This window comes from Pleurodeles waltl, chromosome 1_1 (assembly GCF_031143425.1).
Source record: "Pleurodeles waltl isolate 20211129_DDA chromosome 1_1, aPleWal1.hap1.20221129, whole genome shotgun sequence".
NCBI lineage: Eukaryota > Metazoa > Chordata > Amphibia > Caudata > Salamandridae > Pleurodeles > Pleurodeles waltl.
Window position 1 is genome coordinate 948799291 of NC_090436.1, and position 19624 is coordinate 948818914.

A 19624-nucleotide genomic window follows, 5' to 3' on the forward strand; every position below is an offset into this window, starting at 1 on the left:
TTGATATACATAAATAGGCTCAATGATTCTTTGGTAAAACACGGTAAGTATGTACCAAAGGTGGGCCAGAGACTGCTCCCAGTTTTATTATATGCTGATGATGCCGTAATAATTGCTCGTACTGCAAATGGTTTACAGGGTTTATTGGACCTCTTTTATAATTTTATGCTGGATCTTGACCTGAAAGTAAATTATTCCAAGACTTTTGTTATGACATGTGGCCCACGTAACACAAAGTCCAAACAATTTACCATGGGAGGGCATACTATAAACAAGGTAAATAATTTGTGTTATTTAGGTATGTATATGAGTTCCTCTTTGTCCTGGAGGACTCACCTCAATTTTAAGTCCCAACAGATGATAAGGAATAATGAAGCAATTTCCTGCTTTACTCGTAAATTAGGCCACAGACCTCTTGCTCAGATGAAAACACTTTATAACACCAAGTGCGTTGCAGAAGTCTTATTTGGGCAGGAGTTTGGGGCTATAACAAAGCACCCTCCCTCCAATGTGCCGAAAATAAATTCCTGCGTAGACTATTGATTGTACCTAAGTGTATAGCAAATATCATCAGTCATTAGGAAACTGGTCAATGTTTTTTGGAGGATAGGGTCTCCATTGCCCATTTATTGCTCTGGATTAGATGCTGGCTTAATCCAGCGGCAAGCTTTGGTAAAGACTGTATTTCTGACTGCTTACAGTTGGACAATTCAAATAGGATTCCCTGGCTTGCGTTTTTGCGAAAATCTTTTGGGAAGCTAGGGCTCAGGTATATGTTTGAAGAACCCCAACTGTTAACTACAAATTCTAGGTCTGTTCTGAAATCAATTCATTTTGAGTATACCTCAGATTTGAGATTTTATAGCTCTCTGAAATTGAAATCTTTTGATCCCTATGTCCGGATTGCCATGGCTCCATGCCTGGAACCTTATTTGATCTGGTTTTCATGTCCCAAAATAAGTTCTCTTTTAACCTTTTTTAGATTTAATCTGATTCACTTTAAGGTGGCCTTTCCTAAACAGTGTATTTGGCAAAATGGGTTACCACATTGCCCTTGTGATTCTAGATCAAAGCAGAGTACCTCTCATTTTTTTCTTTTTTGTTCTTTAAATTGTACTCCTAGAAAGGCTTTTATTTGACCCATTTTATGTCATTTAAGACCCATTCATTACAAGGAAGCCCTACTATATTTTCAGAGACTTACAGATATCCAAACCTGTTATCATCTATTAAATTTTGTTAGAGCTTCTTTAAGTATTAGGAAAAGGATGATTTCGATCTAATCTTTATATGCTTGTGACAGGTTTCTGTATAACATTTTAAGGTAGTTGTTAATAGTTTTTGTTCTGAGAAAACGTCTGTAAATTCTGTACCTTTTTGTGTTTTTAAATTGTGTCTAGTATACCTATTTGCCATCCGAAAAGGGTTATCTGGATTGGACGTTTATATGTCATTTTTAGGTAATGTTTTTATGGTATCTAAATGTGTTCTATACTAGTTATAGATTTGTAATATGTGTCTCTGTATGTACTTTTATGTCAACTGCCGAATAAAGTTTTCTGACTGACTGACTGATGTAGCCTCAGCCAAAGAGTTAAAAATGACTTTTTGGGAAACGGGTGGGGTTCTTTAGAGTGGAGCAAGAAACATCACAATTAATTGCTTTTCCTCAACAGTGGTCTCCGTGTAGTTATTCTGGGCCCACTCTACAACGACCAGGAGAGATTAAAAGGTGGTGCCACTGAACTCCATCAGTCTTTAGCACCCAGCACCCCAGCACAATGAGCACCATCTAGCTGTGTCTTATCAACGCATTTAGCAGAAGGCTATTTTTTTGCCCATAAGCCAACAAATACTCAGTCAAAATAATTAAATGAAGCAAATATTGCACCATCTGAAGAAAGTAATTGTGATTTTTTTATTACACCAGTCCCCTTTCTACTCTGACAAAGTGCATGTTTCCTTCTAATCTTGCAGCCCTCTAATGAGCTGGGCATACTTTGATAACATACTTCAATTACCAAGTTCATATTCTCCTCTCATCTGGTCTATGCCAGTCTCTTTGAATTTAGGGAATGCTCTTCGATTCTTCAACACCTTGTTTCCATGTGCCTGATCACCCATCTATAGCCACTTCACTGTATCTATGTTGCATCTGCCCCACTCACATTACAGATATCTCTACTCAGAGATGTGGCCACATTTAGAGCAGGGGTTAGCTATGATCTTTTGATTTTACTAAAATGTTATGAATATTCATCATTAGGGCTTTCAGAGAGTCATTCATCAATTGGCCTGTCATTGTGCCATCCACAATTTTCTTCCACCCACTGCAGCATAAAGCATGGGGCAAGAGGTCAGCCAACTTCAGTTATCTGCTAACTTCATTGAGTGACAACTTCTGCCCTTTCAGAAAGAGAATATCCACATGCAAAGTGATTTCCGTCAGTGCCACAAACTACTATGACAATGTGTGCTTTTAAGGACTAAAATGATTTTTGGTTTTCAGCAATGGTTTCCTTTGATATTGTGAGAGCCTGCCAGCTCCCCGAAAAAGAAAATTGTAAAAAGAAGGCAAAACAAAACAAGCAACAGCAAAATACTGGCAGCCAACGTCAGAATTATTTGCTTTACCTATGCTTAGCCTACTTGGTATCAATTGTCACCTCATGTTCCCTTAAAACTCATTCATTTGTGTCTTTTCATATTTCAGAGAAAACCTATATCAGAGACTACATAAAATACAGAGTGCACATATTAGAGGTCACATATATCAGACAGTGCATATGTCAGGCTGCTAATATATTCGTGAGCACATCTATCAGGGAACCACTATCTCCTTCTTCTCACACTTGTCTGTTCCCCCACTTCAAACCAGTAGCATGTCCTTTCCCATTTCACATGCATGGAGAGACCCTCCTCTGCAACCCGTCCATATTCCTTCCCTATCACACTTGCCTGTTGTTTTATGTTGGTGAGAGACTCCTGGGCATATTTAAGAGCCCCTAGCACTAATCTAATGCCACATCAGCGTCATTTTTTAAATATTAATGTGGTGTTAGAAGGCCAAAAACACAGCGCCATATTTACAAAGTGGCGCAGTGCATGCATTGCGCCACTTTGTAACCATTTGTGATACATTATGCCTGCATCAGGCATAATATATGCAGAGGGGGAGTTGTCCCATTGGGGGGGTGAGAAAATGACCCAAGGTAATCTAAGAGATTTCCTTGCATTCTTTTTTTGGCACTTTTAATGCCTGGGCATGCCATTGATTACAATAGACCCCTAGGTACTCCGCAGAGTAGCACCAACAGTTTAGTACTACTACTGCAGAGTACATCAATAGCGTAAAAAAATGACACTATTGCCCCCTATCCTACACCATGATGAGCACACATGGTGGCGGTAGGGGGGAGCTAAGAGGCACAGGAAAAGTAGCCCAGCACCACTTTTCTTAAAAATGCCCCTCCATTTCTCAGCACCAGCCTGTCTGCTCTCTAGACGAGTACCTCTGTCGAGATAACAAGTAAATAAAGATGATTACATGGCATAAGTAAATAAAGATGATTACATTGCATGATTATCATTTTGTGACCATTGTGTAGTATCTGAGGCAGACCGTACAGCTGCTCTTGCTGCACCTGCTAATATTCATGAAGCCTGCGAGTGCACATGGGCCTCACGCTTCATTCCTGATGCGCCCACTCAGTTTCTAAGATGCAGCGTCACAGTGGGTGCCTGGAAGGCCTCATACATGTGCATGATGAGCACGTTCTGCCTCACGCCCGTGGGATAGATTTGGCCAAATGTAAGTACTTTTAAAAACAGGCCAGCAGCTGTGCCTGAAATATCATGACAGGGCAACTCAGCTGCCATTGCTATAATGAATAAAGTTTTAATCAATTTCACCCCAATAGGCAGCCACTGGTAACATGCTGGAGGAGAACCACTCATATCATAGTCAGGTGGTTGATCACAGCAGTCTCTCTGTCATAGCAGTAGAAAGCTGATAAGCACACAAAACTGGGAGGTTAAGTGAACTTCAGGCCTCTGTCAGTACTCTCACTGTCTCTCATTGCTTCATATGGTTCTTGTTTGAGGTTTCTGTTATCTCTGGGCTCTTTCTTGGGCCTGGCAGGATCATCGTCAAAATTGTGGTAATCAAGGATAAGCTCTCATGCTGGATAGTCTTAGAAGTAGTTTAATGTAGCAGAGAAAGACACCCCAAACTGCAGTCATGCTAGCAACTAAACTGCCTGATTCAAAGCATGGAACCCAAGAATGTCACCATAAAATGTACGCATATCATAAAGAGACAGTTGATTTATTGAGGACTTCTTGATTGACTGATGTCCCTACAAAGGTTTATTCTGGTGGGTTGTACCATTAGAACCCTTCTGCTCCGCTACTCACTGAGTGATTAGTTTGTTTAAGCATGGAATGACTTCACAGCTCCATGGCACATAACCTTGCATTGGTGTACCCACAGAACAAAAAGTGATTGATTTGTGTAAGCATTGATTGGGCTCACAATTTTTGTGACACCAGTGACTATATACTTTGGTCCGATTTCTTACTGTTCAACGACACATTCAGTGGTTTCCTAGCTTCAATTATCATCCTGATCCGAGTGTTGGTACAGCATGAGACCTTGCATGGCGAATCTTTCCCGTATGTGATGCAAGGTGTGGCAGCACATTTATATTATATTTTTGACATTTAGCAATAGCTGATCAATTCCCTTTTTCCTCTCTCTTAATCATTTTTCTTTTTTTCTTTTCTCCTTTTTTTGTTCCCTTGATTTTAACAGGTCTTGGTTGTATAGTCAGTGACTACTTCTGTGCATCTCAGGCATAATGTTTATGTCCTGATGATGATGGTAACAATCAAATAAGGGATTGAAACGTCATCGACCTTTAGTACTTGGACTCCGTACAATAATACATGTTTTGACATGAGCAAGAGTACTGTAAAATTGTGACTTTAACTGTGCTTTTTGTCACATGTGGTATGCCTGAGCAATTATGATATAAGGTTTCCAAGATCTTTTTTCCAATACACTGATTTCTTACTTTTGTTTGGAATAAATATGCTGATCTATTGTATGTTTTCCATAGATTTCATTGTGAGTCAATGTAGTATTTAAATCTATAGCCCTTTTATCTAAGGGACCCTTGCGCCTTTATAAAATAATGAGACCTACAGCCTCAGCCTGGCTGAAGCTGCCTAAGTACATTATAACACATTGCCCGCCAGACGATTTCATATCTTATCGGGGACCATTCAGGATTCTGTGATTTTCTAGCCCCTCCTGCTATCACCTGAAGTGGGAGAGTATACTGGGGAGGAAACTGGCTTTGATTATAACTGAATATTCCTTTTACAGATTCCCTCTTCGTTATTAACATACATTAGAGCTTTGAGTGCTCTTGATTCTGTTTTGTCTAAACATATATACATGTATAACCCTTTGTGTGTGGTGGGTTTTGACTGTCAAATAGCACCAGCAACTAAGCCATGAGTAATACAGCCTTGCTCAGGAAAGCATTTGAAATTGAAACTAATTGCATGCAAGACCTTTAAATTAACTTCTCCCTCCATTCTGTTTTGCCTTCTTTATGAAGGCTCATTGAGGGTCTACATTTGGTTGGGCCTCAGAATCTCAAAAATAAACAAATGTATGTGTTGAAGTGAAAACAATAATGGAGTAAATTATAAAAGAAGAAGTTATTACCTTGGCAGTGTGAGTTGCAGATCCGTATCCAGTAGAAAACCCACATCCAATGAGGCAGACTCTCTCCAAAGGGGCTGTATGACCAATTTTAGCCACGGAAATTTCATTGACAACAGTGTACTCAGTGAAGGTGCTGGTGCTTGCAAAGTTATAAATCAGCTTCCCTTTGCAGCTAAACCTACTGATTTTGTCATCCATCAGTCCAATGTATGGCCAAATACTAAGTGAAAGAAAAATGAAAAACAGTGTTAGATATGTTGCTTTTCTGTCATTTGAGTCGGAATGAATTAAAGAGTGTTACGTTTAAAAATGTAAACTGAAAACACAAACTCACTTGCTCTTAACACAGAGGTTGGCATTGGGATGTTTGCAGCAATGACACTCTTTACACTGTGGCACAAATAATGGGATAACTTTATCACCTAGGAGAGATGAAAACGATTTTTAATGTAATACGATGGACATAATCTGGAAACAGATCATAAAACAAAACAATCAAAATTTATTCAGAATTGGCCCTGTTCACGCTGAAGTTTTACTAATGAATATTTACGTAATCTGAATGTTAATACTACATAAAGAATGAGTTAACATAGAAAGTTAATACACAAGTTTGAAAATGTTGCCTACTTGAGTGACCACCAATAATCACAAAGTGTACTTATTAACAGCTTATTAATGTAAAATGTCATGCTCACATTTGGATTAATGCAGTAGTATGTTATATTAATGGTTATGTATTATGTATTTGCTTTATTAATCATAGGCCTTAATTTACGGAGGTCTTGGGCCTAGTTGCATGGCCTCATGTCAAGTTGCATTGCTTAAAGGAACCATAAAATGTCTGCTTAGAGAATTAATTTGTAATTTTCCATTGAGCTGACCAAATGATATTACTTGAAATTCTTTCCCATGAGAACCGCTTGCTAGAAATGTTGTACGTGCTATGGATACTTTGTATAACTTCGTGTGTGTAAAGGAGAGGTTCCCAGGAGCAGACAATGGAAACACTGACTGGAGTATAAGCTGATACAATTTTGTTACCTGACAAGCACAACGAGGGGAACAGGAGGAGAAGAGCCAGTCATGTGAACAATGGTTTGGTAAATTCTTAGATTTGAGGTTCTACCTTCATTGGACTAAACGTAAATACATGATTCTTTGACCAATAGCAAAGTGGGAAATAGTTTTACGGAATCCAATTTAGCCAGACTGCACCGAGAGGAGATGCACCATTAGCCACTATTCATTCCTAACTGCCTGAAGAGATATTTCTTGCCTATCCTATATCTTTATTGAGAAGTACCTTTTCTATTATGCCTGTTCCTGAGATATTTCTATCTTGAACTTTATTTCTGAATTCCGATGCTTTGCTGACTGAGCAGATGTCCAATTGATGAAGACTGTTACCGCTTGCTGAACCAAATTGAGGCAAGGTATAAGACGATGTTACTGATTACTATGTCCATTTGCTTTTGTTTTTAGGTACCAACCGCTACTTTTGATAGAGCCATAGTTAGATGTTTTTCCAAATTTGTGTTGACTAAATTGTTTTGCATGAAGCCCAAACATGCTATTCTAATCAGAAGGTTAGTCAATCATCAAATCTCTTTATTCGGTTTAAACATTTTCAACCATAAGAACATATAAATAAACAGCACATAAAAACAGCTGAAAAGGCAATTACATTCAAAATTACAGTACTCATTTGATATATCCATAAAAAAAAAAATATATTATATAAGCACTAGATTTTTTTTAAAATTAATACTATTCCACCAAGTTATCGCTCCCTTTAAAAAGAAGCCTATCCCTTGCCACACCAATACATCAGAAGTCTTACACAACCACATAAAGGCTCAGCGGTATCGCACAAAACCCCTGTCCCTCAAAAGAGGGACTAAATAGCGTTTCCTAAATGGTGCATAAAACTCACAAAACATGGTAAAATGAATTAAGGTCTGTTGGGATACACCATCACATGGGCACAATTTTATGGAATTTTGATCAAACTGCCCTAACGGAAAACACAAATTACTTCTAATTGCTCCCAGACGGAATCGCGTGACAAGGGTCCTTTCCCCTACATTTTTGACCTCCAGGAGGTAGGCCTCTGGACCCACCCCCATCTTTATCATAATAAAATCCTCCACTGATTTTTTCCTTAGCTCTACCTCCTCCCTCTCCGCCACTAAAAGTTTTAGGAAGTTCTTCTTCACCCACTGTTTGTCCGAGCTGGTTAAACCCTATTAAGCATCAAAAATATCTGTGCGCCCCAGTACACTTGCTGCCTTTCTTACATAAGCCAGCCAGGGAATTTCCTTTGCGTGATCACATTGCAAACAATCCCACAGGATTTCCCTTTTCAGGGACGCAAATTCATTAGTCCAGATTGAAATCCACAGTAGAAGGGGAGCTATTTTAATGGCATCTTCTATAAAATCCAGATCCAGCTCAACAAGCAAGCAAAACCCAGGAATATTTTGGCCCACCCCTAATAATCTTCTACAAAACCGATTTTCCTCAATTGCAGGGGCCCTATTGTTCGTGTAACCCCAAAGGGGGGCCCGATATATCAGGACTGGCAGGCATTTACGCCTATAGACCTCAAGCAAGGGCTTAATAGGTTTATTGCCCACCCTGGTAGCAAACTCAAATGTGGCACCTGCAGTGGAATTAAAAAGCATCCCTCTCTTAGAGATACAAGGTTTCCAGGAGCTCTTCATCAAAATTCACCCATAAATAAGGGAAATGATGTACTTTATCAATTGCCTGCTCCTTTATTCGCAGTGCACCTACTCTACTCAATGGCGTACCAAAAACCTTGAAATGTGATTTGCTGCAATTAATCTCTAAATCTAGAGCTGACATAAATATTTCAAAATCTCTAACTGCCTCACGTAGTCCGTTCATGGTACCGGCCATAAGAACTGCATCGTCTTTGTAGATCAGTACTGTGATACTTTTGCCATGGATTTTAGGAGCGTCCTTACAACTTTCAGCAAAAAAATCATACAACCAATTAGTATATAACAAAAAAAGGATAGTGGCCAAAACAGACCTGTGTTGCACGCCCCTGTTTAGTTCAAATAATTCTGTGCTTTCTCCCTGCTGCCCAACCCTCATGTTCGCATTAGTTCCTGAGTGGAGATAACAAAGCAGCTCCACAATGTGGGAATCCATGCCCAACCGGGTTAGCTTGTCCCAAAGCTTACTACGATCAACTTTATCAAAGGCACAACTTAACTCCATAAAAGCAAGATACAGGGTACCCCTCTTGGCTTTTGTATATTTGCCAATCAACATAAGCAGGTTTAGACACTGTTCTAAAGTTCCCAGCCCTTCCCTAAATCTGTACTGAACCCTACTCAAAATTGTATTTTCAGACATCCAGTACTCAATACGTCTAACAATAATACAACCCAAAAGTTTTGCTGAGGAGTCAAGTAGTGAAATCAGACGGTACGACTTCGGGTCATTACGATTACCCTTTTTATAGACAGGTACTATACAAGCTGACCTCCAAGTAGCCGGGATTCCTACACTAACTGCAGCATTGAGGACATTTAACAAGATAGGAGCCCAAAACTGTGGGCAATATTTATATAAATCCATAGGGATAGTATCAGGGCCCGGGGCTTTATGGCTGGCGCTGTATTGCAGCGCCTCCTGTACCTCCTCAAGGTTCAATCTAATGGCTAGATCAGGGGAATGTCTGTGCCAATTTCCCTTTTGGTCTCCTAAACGGTCCCCCAAAAAGATCCCACAAAAGTGGGCCACCCAAGTCTTAGGGGCGATATTACAACCCAAACCCTCAGTGGTTTCTGTTTCAAAAGAGCCCCTGTTGACCACCTTCTAGAACAGGCCAGGATTCTTATGTAGCGATGCTCGTTCCAAATCCTCCCAAGCCCATTCCTTAAGCTGTTGTTTCCTGGCCCTCAAGACAGATTTATAATGCTCCCTAGCATCTCTTCCAAGTGTTCCTTTAGTGCTTTCCTCAAAGATTTCTTAGCCGCATAACAGGATTTACTAAACCAACCACCCTGTTGTTTATGCAAAGGCTGGACAGCTGCGGTCATCCCTTTTTTAATAGCTTTGTTAACTTTAGATATGGTATCCATTACTTCCCCTGGACTGAAGGAATCTGCCAGGAGAGTGCCTAAAATCAGATTAAAATTTCCCCCCACCACCTTCTCTGTTACTTGCTGAATGTTCACCTGTTTCCAACCCAATCGTCAGCCCTGATCTTTGGGTCTCACCAGGACTAGCACGCCCCACACAGATTTTTGCACTGTATCAGGAAAATTAAAAGTAGTCACTAAAATACTGCACTATTACTTCACCATCCTTAACCATGTTCCTTATAGGTGGGAACCCAAAAATATAATCAAATGTTGTTCCAGCCTCTCTACCTACAAAAGTAGGGAACTGAAGTGTACCCACTGTTTACAGGTAACAGATGTTCAAAAGACCCAAACTCCTTAGGCCCTTGTTCAGGGCTCCACCCCTCACATCGTGTGATCCCTTATCTGAGTGTATCTCATGGCCCTGCTCAAAAGGGTTCATCGTGGTGCTGTAGCACCCTAATTTGGCATTAGAATCCCCTGATACCACAGCACAAAAATAGAACCCGAAACCCTCCAATCTAAGCTTCAATTTCTGTAAAACAAAAATAAGGACCATTATTTGACAGCCAGAGTCCCAAACAGCATTATAGAATTTAACCAATACAATATTAAATGTATTTGAGAAAACTACCCAGATGATTAAAAAGCCCTGATGTTGACAGGTAATTTGATAGGCTCTCACTATTTTGGAGAATCGAATTAGGGTGACTAGGCCCCCTAGAGGGTGACTGACTTGAGACCTTATGGCCGGGACTGCAAATCTTTGAAAACCGTCCCACTCAGCCAGCTCGTCCGAACAGGTCTCTTGAAGTAGGATGAAATCATAGTGTGCCACAAACTTCAGCCAATTGTTGTCCGAAAGCTTAGAATCATACCCTGCTACATTCCAGGAGATAAGGCAACACTTCGCAAATGAACCATCCCGACCTTCAGTGATCAGGGCATTGAAAGAAGATTCCAGCATCCCCCGCATATCTCTGCACATAGCATCAATCCACTCTCTCCAAATCTAGGGAGCTAAAAAAATTATGGCTCATACTATTTGGCTGTGACGCACCCTGCCCTGGGTTAGAATTCCTAATTTAGATGACATCACTCAATTTAGTATGATTATAGAAAAAACCCAAAGGGACCATACCAATCTTACTCTTCAGCTTGAGTGGCAAACGTTGTGACAAAAGGATCCTCTGGGCCAGACCTGGATATCTACAATTAACAAATGCACAATCCCCATTACCGTCCTTTACCCGGGGCCCTACCCAGTCAATTCTTCTGACGAACACGATATCCTCAAAATCATTACTGACAAAGTCACAGTTTTTACTCAGCCAATGACAGATCTTATTCTTCAGTTGGGCTGTGGATTCACTAATGCCCAACGCTATGGGGGGGACATCGGTAAGCACCACCACATAGGGTGCACAGACTGGACGGAGTTCTAAGCAGAGGAGTGGGGGCCCTTTCCCTAAATGTTGGTTTTGTTTTTGAGTCTCACTTCTATCTTGTACCACTCCCACTTTGTCCATGTACCTGCTACCAAGCATCCGACCATCCCCCCTCCCTTGGTTTATCCCAGCGGTTGTTGAGAGGATGCCCGTAGCAGACTCCACACAGTGACCAGCGGCCCTCAAAATGGGACAGCTTAGAGGTTGTTCAATTTCCCTCAACTGGGGACTAGGGTTTTCCTCTTGTTGAAGCACCCCGTCAATGAGGCTAGTTTGACACCTGGCATCCAAGGGGCCCCGTGTAGCGGAAGCCAGCCTTGGCCTATCTTTGCCGCTCAACCGGGAAACTGCAGTTTCAAGCGCCTGCAGTTTCTCCATACAGGACTCAATCATGACCTTAAAGTTTACCAATAGATTTTCCAAACAGTGGCCTGGGCATTGATCCAAACAACCCAGGGAAGTCGAATTAGGGTTTGCGGACACGGGCAATTTTGTTTTTTTCTTTTGAGTCTTATTCTTTTTTGAAGGGGGACTGCCACTACCAGGAGGAGATACCATCAGAAGCCTCTTGCTCTTCCTTAAGCCTCCCTCCAATCCCTTTGCCCCTGGAGCCCCTACGCCCCTGTTTCTACTTGCACTGGAGCTTTGGGGAGATCACCCTGGCGAATCCGAGGCTGTCCATCCTCCACCTCAAAGATCCCCAGATCCCCTTCTTCTGTGGAAGCTTGTTGCCAGTCACTCATCTCCAACGAGAATCTTATCTCTGCCAGGTTGATCTCCCTCGTAACTACCCCAACAGCACACACAAGAAAGGAAACTAATGTTGAATTTGTTTTCCTCTTTTCCTCTCCACTCTGGTCCCCACTCAATAATGTCCTTCTCCTGCCCATCCTCACAAATTACCACCGGGGGGCCTCTCAGGATTGTCACAAAATCAAAACAACACCCACAAGGTAGTTTTCTACTAACTCAGAAGAAAAGGACTTCACTCCACCCTGAGGATTAGGCTAGAAAAGGAGTTATGCAAGGAAAATCCATATAAAGTCTTCAGCCTTAAGACCAAATACTTACCCCCAATTCCGGGACTAAAAGGGCCAATGAATGGCCCGGGCGCGTCCCGCACAGCGGTACTGTGGGGCGCTTTAACAGCGCTTCCTGTCTCCGGCTCCGCCCACTCCTTGCAGGTCTCCTGGGACACAGAGTCCCTGTTGCTGGTTGTGCGTGGCCCGTGCAGCGGTACTGTGGCGGTGCTTTAACAGCGCTTACTGGCTCCGGCTCCGCCCCCTCCTTGCAGGTCATCTGGGTCTTTTTTGAGATAAGTAGTTGTTTGGGAGGAAGCAAAGCACTTGAGGGTATATCTTGTTTTCGTCTGATCTGCCTGTTTAAATGTGGCAGAATGAGTCTGAAAGGTTGACACGTGACCTAATATGTTTGTTGATTGCTGTGCATCCTTTGTGACTGGACACACAAAGTATAACTTTATCTAATGTTTCTGCCAAATCGGTGATGCCGGTGGGTTTGTTTTATATTAATTTAATCAATTAAAATGCCAATGTTGCTTCAAGAAAGGAAACCTGGCATATAGCCAACGTGAAGTAGAATTCCTTTAGATAACCAAATGTGTTAATCTTTTCTCAGAATGTCTTGTAACACAGTACTGAACAATCAGACTCAGGTGCCTTGGACGAGCTGGTCTTGCCCTCCGCCACGATGGCTGTGTGGCGAGGACGAGCCCAGCTCGCCCTGCACCCAGCCCACACCCCCCATCAGGGATTTAAAGGGAATCCCTTCCCCTTCCACCCCCGACCCCCCTAACCTCTGTGACGTCTGATGACATCAGCACGCGATTGCGTGCTGACGTCATCAGAGGTCGCCTTCCTTCACGCTGGATGCGGAAGAGAAATGCTAAGCATTTCTCTTCCACTCAGGAGGAGGGGGCAGGCAGAGTCATCAAAAGAAAGGAAAGGCTTTTCTTTTCTTTTCTTTTGATGTTATTCTGAGTATGCGATTGGGCTGCAGAAATGCCCACTAGACATCACGGAATTTGTTTAAAAAAAATATATATGTAATAAGGGGAGTGGCCCCTTGGGCAAGGGCCGCTTCCCAGGGGGCAAGTCATTATTAGGCCTTTTCTGCCCCCACCGGGGGCGGATCAGTTTATATTGATTAGGCTGATCTGCCCCCCGGGGGAGGTGGGCAGCAGAATCCACTAGAAACCAGGGATTTATTATTATTATTATTTTTTTTTGGGTGTCATAAGGGGAGCGACCCCTTAGGCAAGGGTCGCTCCCCTGGGGGCAATCATTTTATTAGGCCTATTCTGCCCCCCTGGGGGCAGATCAGGCTATAGGCCGATCTGCCCCTGGGGTGGGGAGAAACCACTAGACACCAGGGATTTGTTTTTTTTAGCTATGAAATTGGCATAAGGGGAGCAACCCCCTAGGCAAGGGTCGCTCCCCATGGGGCAATTTTTTATTAGGCCTTTTTTGCCCCTCCCGGGGGCAGATCGGCCTATATCGGTTAGGCCGATCTGTCCCCGGAGGGCAGAAGCCACTAAACACCAGGGATTTTGTTTATTTGTTTGCATTGATAAGGGGAGAGACCCCTTAGGCAAGAGCTCCCCCGGGGGGTGCAAATTGTTTTTAGGCTATTTCATGGGCCTATTTTTGCTAGACCTACCTGCCCCCAAGGGGGGGCAGGAACCATGAGACACCAGGGATTTTTTAGGTCAGATTCACGCAAGGGGTGCAACCCCTTAGGCAAGGGTTGCTCCCCTGGGGGGGAAATGTATTTTAGGCCATTTCTGCCCCCCTTGGTGGCAGATCAGCCTATTTTTGTAAGGATCATCTGCTCCGCAGAGGGGCAGAAACCCCACCAGACACCAGGGAAGAATTTGTTTAAAAAAAGAGGGTGGGGTTATGGCCATAACCCCACCCCAAATAAATGGAGACAAAGTTGTTCTGCCCACCAGGGGGCAGATGGGGGCAATTACCCCGATCCACTCCATGGGGGGTGGGGGGGGGGCAGAAAGCCTTCTCGATGCCAGGGAATGAAAAAAAGAAATAGTGGGGTGGTGGCTACCACCAGTATGGGCCTGGTTATGCCCGCACCCCAACTGTAGGGGGTAGCAGTCTTTCAGCTCTCCCCCACACAGTAAAACATCTTATCCCGTGGCACGCTAGATGACATCTGATTATTTTTTGGGGTTTTGGTTTTACATTTGGGCCATGAGAGCTTTGCTAACTCTCAAAATCTTTCCATTTGGAATGGTGAGGGCTGCACTTTTTAGACTTTGGGATGCTGCCATGTAGAAAAATCCACAAGACCTAGACACAACTGAAAAGTGCACATCTGGGTGATTCCAGGGTGGTGTGCTTCACATGCACCCCGCACCATTTTCTTATCCACAATGCCCTGCAAACCTCCAACTTTGCCGGAAATTACTCATTTTTCCCACATTTTTGTGATGGAACCTTCTGGAATCTGCAGGAATCCACAAAATTCCTACCACCCAGCATTTTCTCATCCATACCAATAAAAATTCTGCCCCACTTGTCAGCCTAAAAATGTTTTTTTTCAAACTGCCCTTTTGGACCTGCTTTGGTTCCCCCTCAATTTTGACATGTTTTTGGCTCTTCCCTGTCACAGGCACTTGGCCCACCTACTCAAGTGAGGTATCATTTTTACCGGGAGACTAAGGGGAATGTTGGGTGGTGGGATATTTGTCCCGGTGCGGTGATCCCACACAGAAAGTTGGGAAAAATGTGTTTTGTTTATCTACATTTGAGATTTGCTGAGGATTCTTGGTATGAAAACATTGGGGGAGCCACACAAGTCACACCTCCTGGATTCCCTCGGGTGTCTAGTTTTCAGAAATGTTTGGGTTTGGTAGGTTTCCCTCTATGGCTGCTGAGCACATGACCAAAGAACACATGTCCCCCCAGGTAGTTTAGTTTTTGATAATTTTGATGTGCCCACAAAGTGTTTTGGGGCAATTCCTTTTGCAGGCACTAGGCCTACCCACACAAGTGAGGTACCATTTTAATCGGGAGATGTCGAGGAATGCTGGGTGGAAGGAAATTTGTGGCTCATCTCTGATTACAGAACTTTCTGTCACAGAAATGTGAGGAATAAGTGTTTTTTTGCCAAATTTTTAGGTTTGCAAAGTATTTTAGGTAACAGAACCTGGCGAGAGCCCCACAAGTCACCCTAACCTGGATTCCCCTGTGTGTCTAGTTTGAGCAAATGCACAGGTTTGGTAGGTTTCCCTAGATGCCGGCTAAGCTAAAGGCCAAAATCCACAGCTTGGCACTTTGCTAAAAACAGCTCTGTTTTCTTTGGGAAAATGTGGTATCCATGTTGTGTTTTGGGGCATTTCCTGTCACAGGCACTAGGCCTACCCACACAAGTGAGGTACCATTTTTATCGGGAGACTTAGGGGAATGCTGGGTGGAAAGAAATTTGTGGCTCCTCTCAGATTCCAGAACTTTTTGTCACCGAAATGTGATGAAAAAGTGTTTTTTTGGTCAAGTTTTGAGGTTTGCAAAGGGTTCTGGGTAACAGAACCTGGTGAGAGCCCCACAAGTTACTCCATCTTGGATTTCCCTAAGTGTCTAGTTTTGGTAGGATTCCCTAGGTGCCGGCTGAGCTAAAGGCCAAAACCCACAGCTAGGCACTTTGCAAAAAACAGGTCTGTTTTCTTTGGTAAAATGTGATGTGTCCACGTTGTGTTTTGGGGCATTTCCTGTCACGGGTGCTAGACCTACCTACACAAGTGAGGTACCATTTTTATTGGGAGACTTGGGGGAACGCTAGATGGAACCTACAGCTAGGCACATTGCAAAAAAAACGTCAGATTTCAATGTAAAAATGTGATGTGTCCCTGTTGAGTTTCCTGTCGCAAGCATTAGGCCTACCCACGCAAGTGAGGGACCATTTTTATCGGGAGACTTGGCGGAACACAGAATGGTAAAAAAAGTGTTATTGCCATTTGTCTTTCTCTGCATTTTTCCTTCCAAATGTAAGACAGTGTGAAAAAAAGATGTCTATTTAAGAAATGTCCTGTAATTCCCATGCTAGTATGGGCAACCAGGAATTCAAAGATGTGCAAATAACCGCTGCTTCTCAACACCTTATCTTGTGCCCATTTTGGAAATACAAAGGTTACCTTTATACCTTTTTTTCAGTCTTTATATTTCACCAAATGAATTGCTGTATACCCATTGCAAGGTGCAGCTCATTTATTGGCTATGGGCACCTAGGGTTCTTAAGGAACCTGCAAGCCCTATATATCCCCGCAACCAGATGAGTCCAGCAAACATAATGATATATTGCTTTAAAAAATCTGGCCTCACAGGAAAAAGTTGCAAGGTAAAACGTGGAGAAAAATGGCTGTGTTTTTCACCTCAATTTCAATATTTTTTTATTTCAGCTGGTACTTTCTGTAGGAAAACCTTGTAGGATCTACACAATTTACCCCTTGCTGAATTCAGAATTTTGTCTACTTTTCAGAAATGTTTAGCTTTCTGGGATCCAGCATTGGTTTCATACCTATTTCTGTCACTAACTTGAAGGAGGCTAAAAGCACAGAAAATAGTAAAAATGGGGTATGTCCCAGTAAAATGCCAAACTTGTGTTGAAAAATGTGGTTTTCGTATTCAAGTCTGCCTGTTCCTGAAAGCTGGGAAGATGGTGATTTTAGCACCGCAAACCCTTTGTTGATGCTATTTTCAGAGAAAAAAAACACAAACATTTTTCTGCAGCCCTTTTTCCCATTTGTTTGAAAAACGAAATTGTTGCTGTATTTTGGCTAATTTCTTGGTCTCCTTCAGGGGAACCCACAAACTCTTGGTACCTCTAGAATCCCTAGGATGTTGGGAAAAAAGGATGCAAATTTGGCTTGGGTAGCTTCTGTGGACAAAATGTTATGAGGGCCTAAGAGCAACTGCCCCAAATAGCCAAAAAAAGGCCTGGCACCTGAGGGGGAAAAGGCCTGGGAGCGAAGGGGTTTATGTAGCATATTTGTAATTTTTAAGTAGTCATAGTATTTATTTATGCTATTTTCTATAACAGTTTAAATCTTTTTCTTCTGCACCTGATTCCAGTGTCTGGACGTTTAGGAGGTTCTATCTTCCTGCTGTTGTTAAGTCCCAACCTGATAATAAAAGTAACTATTAGAGTCTGATTTATAGTTTGGTGGAGAGTGTGAAGGAGAGACACAAAAGGAAAAAGAAGTTTGCTCACAGTCAAACTTATCGGCAAACATGCAATTATCCATGCAACACGGTTGATGGCCAATGCGTTAACAAAACTGACCCAAGGAGGGAGAAACATAAAGCATTTACCAATAATAAAGAAGGATTTTTGAAAGGAAATCCCAAGAACGAGTGATAGTGATGGGTGTGCAGTGGGCATGGTTAAAAGCCCACAGATAGATTACAACAGGCCCGAGCACTTGCGTGCTCGACCTAAAAACGGTCCACACACTGGAATGTCAGACCAGCCCATCGATGACTGCCTCATTGCCCTGTGTTGCCATCCATGTCTTCGGGCTTATAGTGCACATGATACACTGTGTGATTGACAGGTCAGCTACACTGTACATGTGACACAGACATCTGCCATTGGTGAAGAGCTCCATTAGAGATTGCAGGAAGCTCACCTCTTTCAAATAGAGCTCTGTCTGGTGCCATATGTGCTTCACATTTACAAACTGCAAATGTCGGCAGAGCAGATATGTGCAGTCTATATTTGTGTTCCTGTCTGTTATTCCAAAAGACTAAAGCTGTACTCTGCACAGCTCCAAAGTCAGACCATCAAAAGAAGGGGGTAATAAGGAAGGTCAGCTGAGGGGGCACTGGCCCACAAAGGAATTGCCCAGTGCCTGGTAAAACCATTCCCGGCCTGCCCATATCTCCCACGAACAGGGTCTGGTCTGACCAAGAAGCAACATGGCTCAGTGTTTTGCAAAATTAAAATATACATATGTGTAAAAAATGCATTCTGATGTCATTCCTTTGACTACTTTAATTTCGATGTTTTAATCCTTACCACTTGTCTCTGAGTCGAAAAGACTCCAAGAAGTGAAAGCAGTGTGATAACGTCATAGTTTTTAGAATAAGGAAATATCCCTTCAGCAACAACTGGTGGCGTATTTCGTTTTTTAAATAGTTAAAAGTGTTTTGCCTCTTCACACTTGGATGAATGCACACCTTGGACTAAAGAAAAAAGTTGAAACGGGCACTGTAAGGCCTTTGAACCAGTGCACCATATTTTATCGTAATTTTAACTCAGTTACAATTGACAGTTCCACAAAGAATTGTAAAATGAGTTTGAAGTGTACGGACTGGTTGAGAAGTTAGGTTTACAGAGTCAGGATCCTGTCAAGATCGGGGCACTCAAAATGGCAAAACATGATTTTTTTTGATGCAGTTACCGATCTGTGTCATGAAAAGAGATTGGTCAAATATTTTAAATTGCTAACAAAATACAGGGTCACCAGTAGATTATCTATAGATCTGTTTGAAAAATATTTGGGCATTGCCTGTCTAACTGAGATGGTGCAGGGAGCTGTGGGTGCAGCATCGTATAGACATTATTACCTAATGTTGGAAATCAATTGATTAATATTTGTATTGGATTACAACTAAAAAACTATCCGAATTGGCAACGGTCACAAAGCATTGTGTTGCCTCACAGGTGTGAAATATAAATCAGTTGAATCAAAACTGATGTCTTTCAAACTACAAGATATACAGAGTGGAAAGGATGCATGGACCTCAGCAGAGGGGACTAAGAAGGGGGCCAGATTAGAGGGCGGGTGGGGAGGGGAAACAGGCGAGGCATGTTTTGTCTGCAGGCATTTGGGGCACTGGAAAAGGGATTGTCCTACTGTTGTTCCAAATGCAGCTCATCTTACCAAGTCACCCGAATAGAATCAGGGTATATAACAACCAACAGTTAGATACTAGGACAGTCCAAGAGTTCTACACTAAATAATCATTAGTCAAAAAGGTCCCTATGTTGATAACATGGTAAATGGTGAATCACCATTTGCCTCATCGATATTAGTGTAAGCTGCTCTGCCTTGAAACTGTCTGACTTCCTTTGACTACCTCTCTTGGGTTTGTCCATAGACGCAGTCAGCATTTCAACTACACGCCACATTTCTAATCCTGGGGGCATATTTATACTCCGTTTGCGCCGAATTTGTGTTGTTTTTTTCGACGCAAATTCGACGCAAAACTAACTCCATATTTATACTTTGTCATTAGACGCGTCTAGCGCCAAAGTTCATGGAGTTAGCGTCATTTTTT

The 19624-nt window shown here is 42.4% G+C and overlaps 1 protein-coding gene across 1 annotated transcript in view; it reads right to left on the minus strand.

Annotated features, from left to right (window-relative positions):
• LOC138304205 (alcohol dehydrogenase 1-like) overlaps positions 1-19624 on the minus strand; it is a 470989-nt gene that overhangs the window by 322060 nt on the left and 129305 nt on the right. The window contains exons 4-5 of the mRNA XM_069244108.1: positions 6072-6159; positions 5738-5957 (exon numbers count right to left, since the gene is read on the minus strand). Coding sequence (XP_069100209.1) covers positions 5738-5957; positions 6072-6159 — 308 coding nt within the window. The remainder of the gene's footprint in view (positions 1-5737; positions 5958-6071; positions 6160-19624) is intronic.